This window comes from Condylura cristata, unplaced genomic scaffold (genome assembly GCF_000260355.1).
Source record: "Condylura cristata isolate star-nosed mole 26May11 unplaced genomic scaffold, ConCri1.0 scaffold00011, whole genome shotgun sequence".
Lineage (NCBI taxonomy): Eukaryota > Metazoa > Chordata > Mammalia > Eulipotyphla > Talpidae > Condylura > Condylura cristata.
Window position 1 is genome coordinate 37,376,273 of NW_004567112.1, and position 7,846 is coordinate 37,384,118.

The 7,846-nt window shown below is 38.0% G+C and overlaps 1 protein-coding gene across 4 annotated transcripts in view; it reads left to right on the forward strand.

The window, feature by feature from the left end:
* Positions 1 to 7,846, forward strand: part of ASCC1 (activating signal cointegrator 1 complex subunit 1) — a 99,648-nt gene that overhangs the window by 7,095 nt on the left and 84,707 nt on the right. For all 4 annotated transcript variants that reach the window (XM_012723578.1, XM_012723575.1, XM_012723577.1 and 1 more), the window contains exons 4-5: positions 2,086 to 2,183; positions 6,141 to 6,319. In XM_012723578.1, the coding sequence (XP_012579032.1) occupies positions 2,086 to 2,183; positions 6,141 to 6,319 (277 nt within the window). The remainder of the gene's footprint in view (positions 1 to 2,085; positions 2,184 to 6,140; positions 6,320 to 7,846) is intronic.

A 7,846-nucleotide genomic window follows, 5' to 3' on the forward strand; every position in this document is an offset into this window, starting at 1 on the left:
TACATCATTTTGTACATTTTTTTTTCCATCTCAATTGTAATCCCCGCAGGTTTCCCATCACCAAGTCACCCGTGTGCCATCACCATAATCCCATGTACTTCCCTCCCCCCCCCCCCACCCCCGTTTTTGATCCCATTCCCCACTCGCCACTGACTTGTTTTAAAAAACATAACGTTAGAAAATCATGTCTCAGTTTCCTGGTAAAACCAATGTAATGTGTCTAACTTAATGTGTGCTATCTGCATGTAAAAATTTTTTAGAGGGCCCTCCCTGGTGGCACAGTGGGTTGGGATGAAGCACTGCAAGTTGGCCACAGCCACTTCAGTATGAGTTCTATTCCAGGCCCTGGAGGTGACCACATGGCTCAACAGACCTTTCCTGTCTCGCCTGCTGTTGCCCTCAGCAGCCTACTTTGTTGATCTGTATATTCTGCTCTCCACTTTGGTGGTGAATCCTTTAACTGTCTCGTCTGTACGCCAGCTCTGTATGCATAAATAAATAAATCTTTTAAAAATATTTTTTTAGATTTATGAATCTTAGTAATCTTTCGAATTCTGTATATCCTGAATACTCATTATCAGATGACTTTCATGTTTAGTTAGGTATTGGTACTGTTAAATCCTAATTAATAGAATATATATAGAAAGATTTCTTCCCTTTTTAAAAAGATTTATTTCTTTATGCATACAAGAACTGGGGTATAGGTCAGAGGTGTTGGGGGTGAAAGGATTCACCAGAAACAGAGTGGGGAGCAGAACAAGCAGATCTCCTGAAATACTCTGAGGGGAGCAGCAGGTGAGACAGGAGAAGCCTGCTGCACCATGTGGGTTGCCTTCCTGGCTGGGGATTGAACTCATGCTGCAATGGCTGCAGATAGCTTCATAGTGTTATCCACTATGAAGAGACTTAACCCCATGTGCCACTAGGTGCAAATGCAGTTTTAGATAGTCACCCAGGGTATTGGGTACTATGATTGAAATCAGAAATTGAAATGTTATTGATGATGGGATAGTTTTTCTCTTAACTTCATAGCACTGTTATGTTCTCTTAGTACTTTATAGACTCTGAAACTTCTCTTCTGGGATACAGTAGTCTTATTCATTTTAAGACATCTAATTAGTATGGGTTCTGAGGATAACCTTGGATTTTCAGAGTTATTTATACTAGGAGGCCTAGGCATGTAATATACTTGATTGTGGAGGATTGTGATGAGCTCATATTCCCTATTTAGGGATGTTGTTACCATATCTTCTATTTTTCTATAGAACCTGGAAATCTGTATCTTTAGATGAAATATAGATCTGTTGTAAATGGTGAATCCTGCTCTTTGCTAAGCTCTTTACCCCTAATTAATCAAGGATAATTCCTTTAGGAATTATCATAGTATAGTTAATTTGTTATTCAAAAGAACAGGGTCTTCCCTCAAACTTCCTTTCTAGAACTACCTTTGGGACTATGCAGCTGTACTTCCACTGGAAAGCAGACCCAGGTTTTAATCTAATTTTAAGAGCTAAACAGGTATTGAGCATAGTTACTGTTTATGCATTGTTTATATGCTATTTGTACATTGAATTGGCTATAAGACAGTATTTTGCCAATGAGTGTAAAGCAGCATGTTCTATACAACTACATGACTTGTAGTTTCCTCTATATTGAGATTTTACTGAAGCACTTTTCTTGAAGGAAGTCATTTTTGGCCACAGATGATTTCTTTAAAAAGATTTATTTATATATACATATAAGAACTGGGGTACAGGCCAGAAGTGCCCAGCGTGTGGGGGGTGGTGATAGGATTAACCAGAGACAGAAGTGGGAGCATAACAGGCAGATATAATGAAATATACTGTTGAGGGGAGCAGTGGTGAGACAGGAGAGTCTGCTGTACCATGTGGTACCATGTGAATCAGCTCCCTGACCAGAGATTGAACTCATGCTGTGGTGGTTGCAGATAGCTTGATAGCATTGTCTTTAATCCCAGTGCCACCAGAGAGGCCCTGGCTGCAGATGATTTAAAACTGAAGAAATTACTTATTTTGAAATTTTTTACTTAAGCCTCCTCCATTAATCAATATTTCTTTGTTTTAGGCATATAGTTGGAAAAAGAGGGGACACTAGGAAGAAACTAGAAATGGAGACCAAAACTTCAATTAGCATCCCTAAGCCTGGACAAGAAGGAGAAATTGGTGAGATTCAGTATGTGTATTTGTTATATAGACTGTGGTCATTTATATATATGTAGGGAATAATGTAACCCAACTGAGATGATTGGTGACTCTATTCTTACAGGGTTCTATAATGTCAGTCTTTTTATGATGTATCAGTATTAGTTTCCCAAATGAGGAGAGATGCATTTATATAGCCTTATCTTGATTGAGTACCTACTTGGGCCTTCATTTTATACTTTACCACTCACTGATGGAATAAAGCTTCTAGATTTCATTATGTATTAGGAGGTTTCTGCTTCAGTAGCTTGAAATGAAATTTTGAATCATTTCAAGTTAGAATTTGAGAAAACCAATGAGATCAGCAAATTTGAAATAAAGTATAGCTCTTTTTATAAGTTTTATTTTAAGTTTCTACCTTGCCTTGTAGAATGAAAAGGGAATTATATGAGTAATGATTAAAATAACTACCTGATTCAACAATTACTCAGGTGAAGAAAAACAGTTTGATAATGTAAATCAAGTCACAAAATTCCTGTACCACAAAATATCACTGAACCAAAGTCACAGGCTTGTGTTGTAAAATGACTTCAAGTAAAGGGGCGCTATGGGGAGAATTTTTTTTTTACTTACTCTAAAAATATATGACTTCTTCAAAGTCACATAAGTCTAATAGCCTCTAGTAGTCTATACTTTACAAAGTTGATACATGCTTTCCTAAAAATGGAAACTTAAATAAATTATAAGGCATAAAGGGAGATAGATATCTTGTAATATGAACCCTGAAGGTAATTACTATTAACAGTCAAATATGTTACCCATTTTTTTCTGTCCATATAGTAACGTATAGTAGTGATATTTATAGCATGGTATAAATGTGGAGACCTTAATCATTTAAAGATACTGGAGCCATTCTAAAACTTATCCAGAAAAGGGTAGGCAGGTTGTAAAAGTTCTATTTTGACATAGCACAGTGTTTTTGTGCTAATTGGTAGAACTAATTTAATTGAAAATGAAGATAAACTGGTTTGTTGGTTATAGGGACATGAATGTATTGAAAAGTCATATTTATTGATTAGAATAAATTGTGATATAAAATCAAGATTGCAGTAGGGGAGGAGGCCCATTGGACTGTGGTGTATTATTGAGGTTTCGGTGGTGAACGTGGTTTGATAACATGTATTTGTAAAGGTGTGACTCTACATCCCTAAAACATATACAGTGTTGTGAGCCAACATTACCTCAATAATAATAATTTTATAGAAAAAAGAACTTGTTACATAAAAATGATATGTAATGTTCAAATATATACTCTACAGTGAAATTAGACATCACCTATTTTTAAGGAATAAAGCAATTGTAAACACTCAAAAATTGCAGTTATATTGATATGGCATTTGCTGTCTTTATTCTTTACTGGAGTGTACCCAGAGGTGCAGGCAGGTGAGAGGATTCACCAGATATAGAGTGGAGAGAAGAACAGGTTGATTTACTGAAATATGAAATACACTCCTGAGGGCAGGAGCAGGCAAGACCGGAGAGATTTGCTATGTGCGCAAACTCATGCTGTAGTGACTAGTAATAGTTGGATAGCCCTGAGACTTCAACCTTTGTACCACCAAGGAGGCCCCAGTATGTAGTAGGTTTTAATTTGTCCGCTAGATAAGGGTCTGGTTAGTCTGTTTTGATGTCTTAGGCGATGGGATATTGTCTTTAAAAATGGTATTGGGGGCTCTCCCTGGTGACACAGTGGGTTAAAGCACAGCACTAAGAAGCTAAAGCCACTTCAGCATGAGTTCAATCCCTGCCCTGGAGGTGACCACATGATGTGGCAGTTCTCTCCTGACCCTCCCGCTGCTCCCCTCAGAAGTGTACTTCATCCATCTGCCTGCTCTGCTCCCACTCTGTCTCTGGTGAATCCTCTTACCGCCCCTGCACCTCTGGCCTGTCCCCCAGCTCTCTATGCATAAATAAATAAATCTTAAAAAAAAAAGTATTGGATAGGCTTTCATAATTTAAATTAGTGCCTTTACGGGTTTTCTTCCTATGTATTCTTTGTGTAGTTCTTAGATTCACGCAGGTAAGCTGATTCCCTCTGATTTTTATAGCTGTAGGCTATTTTTAAAGAAGATTTATTTATTTGTGCATACAAGAACTGGGGTATAGTTTAGAGGTGTGGGGGTAAGAGGATTCACCAGAGAAGAGTGGGGAGCAGAACAGGCAGATTGACTAAAAAACACTGCTGAGGGGAGCAGTGGGTGAGACAGGAGAGGTCTGGCACACCATGTGGATCGAACTGGTGCTGAAGTGGCTGCTGCTAGCTTCACTTTAACCCGATGTGCTACCAGGGAGGGTCCGTAACTTGGAAATTTTTCTGGAAGACAGTCTGTCTGGGTACCTATCAAGTTCCCCTTTTAGTTTTTCTGTATTACAAAAATGAAAACATGTTAATTTTATTCTCTACCTAGCCTCTCCCCCAGAGTTAACATTATATATCAAACATTTACAGAAATGAGACATAAATGTGTGTTTTAAGTTTCCTTTTGTTCCTTTTCCTTTTGTTTCTCACTATAATTTTGGTCTGTGGAGGAGATAATTATAACTTCTACTTTCCTTTAGTGTCTCAATTTACCTTTGAATGTCCCTTAATCCGTATTTCTCTTACACAGTATTTGAGTACCTGTTATGACTACTTCTCTTAGTTGGGAATTTGAGTCCTGTGTATTCTCAGAATATTTTCTCTCATAGTAAAAAAAATGTCATTATAAAACACCCTATATATTTTTTGGTTGTAACCTCATTTTTTCCCCCAGACAAACAGTTCTCATACTTCCTATACATCCCTTCTTTCTTAGTGTACTTCTTTTCTTAGAAACTTCTATCTTGTTTTTCTAGAAACAATTCTATTTCTTAAGAAATAGAAAGAATGTCTTTTGCAGCAAAATGGATGGAGCTGGAAGGGATCATGCTTAGTGAAATAAGCCAGAAAGAAAAGAAAAATACTAGGTGGTTTCATTAATAGCGGAAGAATAAGGGACTGGCTCTGGGGGGTAGGAGGGAAGCAATTGTAATCAAGAAAACATGAAAAACAACGAATAAAAAGGTACACAGGGCTATGGTGAATTGGTGGTTGGAAGTCCATGGGGATTGCAATTGCAATGGAAAAAGGTACGAAATGAAGAATGTAAAATAAATTAAAAAAAAAAAGACACAGAAAGGAGGGCTTCACTGACCTAGGGGTTAAGTCTCCATGCTGTTACCACTATCACCATGACTGCCTACATCCCTGGCCACCTCTCCAGGGCCCACCTTACCTGCCCACCACAATGGCCTGAGCTTGATCCTTGGCCAGGGAGCTGACCCACATATGGCACAGCAAACCTCTCCTCTCCTGTTTTGCCTGCTGGTTCCCTTAGTGTATTTTAGTAATCTGCCTGTTCTGCTTCCTACTCTTTCTCTGGTGAATCCTCATACCTGCTTCTCAGTTCTTCTACACACAAAAAATTTAAAAACATCCTGGATCAACAAGTACACCTAAAGGTGGAAATTTGAAGCCCTCCTTAGTGGTGCCGTAGGTTAATGCACAGCATTATGAAGCTGTCTGCAGCTACTGAAGCACCAATTCAATCCCCTGCAGGGAGGTGACCCACATGGCACGGCAGACCTCTCCTGTCTCACCTGCTGCTCCCCTCAGCAGTGTTATTTCAGTAGATCTGCCTGTTCTGCTTTCTACTCTGTCCCCGGTGAGTCCTCTGACCCCATACACCTTTGACCTGTACCCCAGTTCTTGTGTGCATAAATAAATAAATCTTTTTTAAAAATAATAAAGATGGAAATTTGATATCCATGATACATTATACAGGTAGGGTGAATGTTTTTACTTTTAAGTTTCCACTTTCAGATGTAGAAAATATTATTGCTTTGTAACTTGTTAACTCCTCTATATAAAACTCCTGTTTTGTTTGTTTTTGCTTTCAGTGATCACTGGCCAGCATCGAAGTGGTGTAATTTCAGCCCGAACTCGAATTGATGTTCTTTTGCTCACTTTTAGAAGAAAGCAGCCTTCCACTCACTTCCTTTCCTTTTTTCTCAATGAAGCTGAAGTTCAGGAGCGATTCCTTAAGTTCCAAGAGGAAGTACTGGAGAAGTGCTCCATGGTGAGTAGCAAATAATAGAAAACAAAAAGTAGAAAAGAGAAAGTAAGAGTATAAAAATGACTGAAAATTCACATAGTAGAAAAATACAAATCTTTTTCCATCAAAAAAGTAGCCATTTTTAATGGTTTCTTTTAATTTTATACTGGGAAAAATAGTATAGACATACCAGTACATAAATCTATATGTTATAGAAATAACAAAAGAGTCAGTCTAATGTACACACTGTTCTACTCCTGTGGGTGGCAGTGTTAATGAGAGCCATTATCTGGAGAGCTTCTGCCTCTGGGCAGTCATGGTTCATTTGGGGTTAGTAACTAAAAGACAAATTTGTATATAGAATATAAAATTGTATGTAACAGTGTAATGTTTGTGATCACTATAGTAACAGATAATCTAGATTAAAAAACAAATTTAAAACTCCTTTTGCAAATAATTTTACATGATTTAAAGGAATACTTAATTGACAAATAGAAAATTTACAGAAGTATTATGTTTACTGTAGAAAATTTAGGAAATATTAATAAAAATCATCTATAATCTCACAATTGAGATTTAACTATGATGGCATATTTTTAGAAGAATTATATATAGATATACAAGTGTGTACGCACATACCTTTAATAATAAAGGTTAAGGGCCTCCCTGGTGATGTAGAAGTTAAGTATCACATCACCACTAAGGCTTGAGTTCAATCTACTGTCAAGGGACTAACCCACATATGGTGCAGCAGACCTTTCGTGTCTCACCCACTGCAGTGTATTTTAGTAAATCCACCTGTTCTGCTTCCTACTCTGTCTCTGGTGAATCCTCTTACCCTAACCCCTTCTGGCCTGCATCCTAGTTCTCGTGTGAATGAGTGAATCTTAAAAACAAAACAAAACAAACAAAAGACAAAAATAGTTAACTGTGGCCCTCCCTGGTGGTGTAGCGAGTGAAAGCACAGCACTACAAGTGAGCTGCAGCTACTTTTGTGCAAGTTTGATCCCAGCCCCGGAGCTGACCCACATGGCGCAGCAGACGTCTCCTGCCTCGCCTCCTGCTCCCCTCATCAGTGTACTTTGTCAGTCTGCCTATTCTGCTCCACATTCTGTCTCTGGTGAATCCTCTCACCAACCCCTGTGCTTCTGGCCTGTACCCCAGTTCTGTATGAATAAATAAATAAATCTTTAAAAAAAAAATTAACTGATAAGATTCTATATACTGCTTTTTTAAAAAAACTTAGAATATACCATAAACACTGTTTTGTGTTGAAGAAAATTAATCTTTGTTGATGAGGAAGGAAATTACAATTGTGTGTGTGTGTGTGTATATATATATATATAAAATAATGCAATCTGATTTCAGTAATTGTTCAGATGACTTGATTTTTTTTTTAAAGATTTATTTATTTATTCATACAGAACTGGGGTACAGGCCAGAAATACGGAGGGTGAGAGGATTTACCACGGACAGAGTAAGGAGCAGAACAGGCAGATCGACGAAGTACACTGCTGAGGGGAGCAGCAGGCGGGTCAGGAGAGGTCTGCC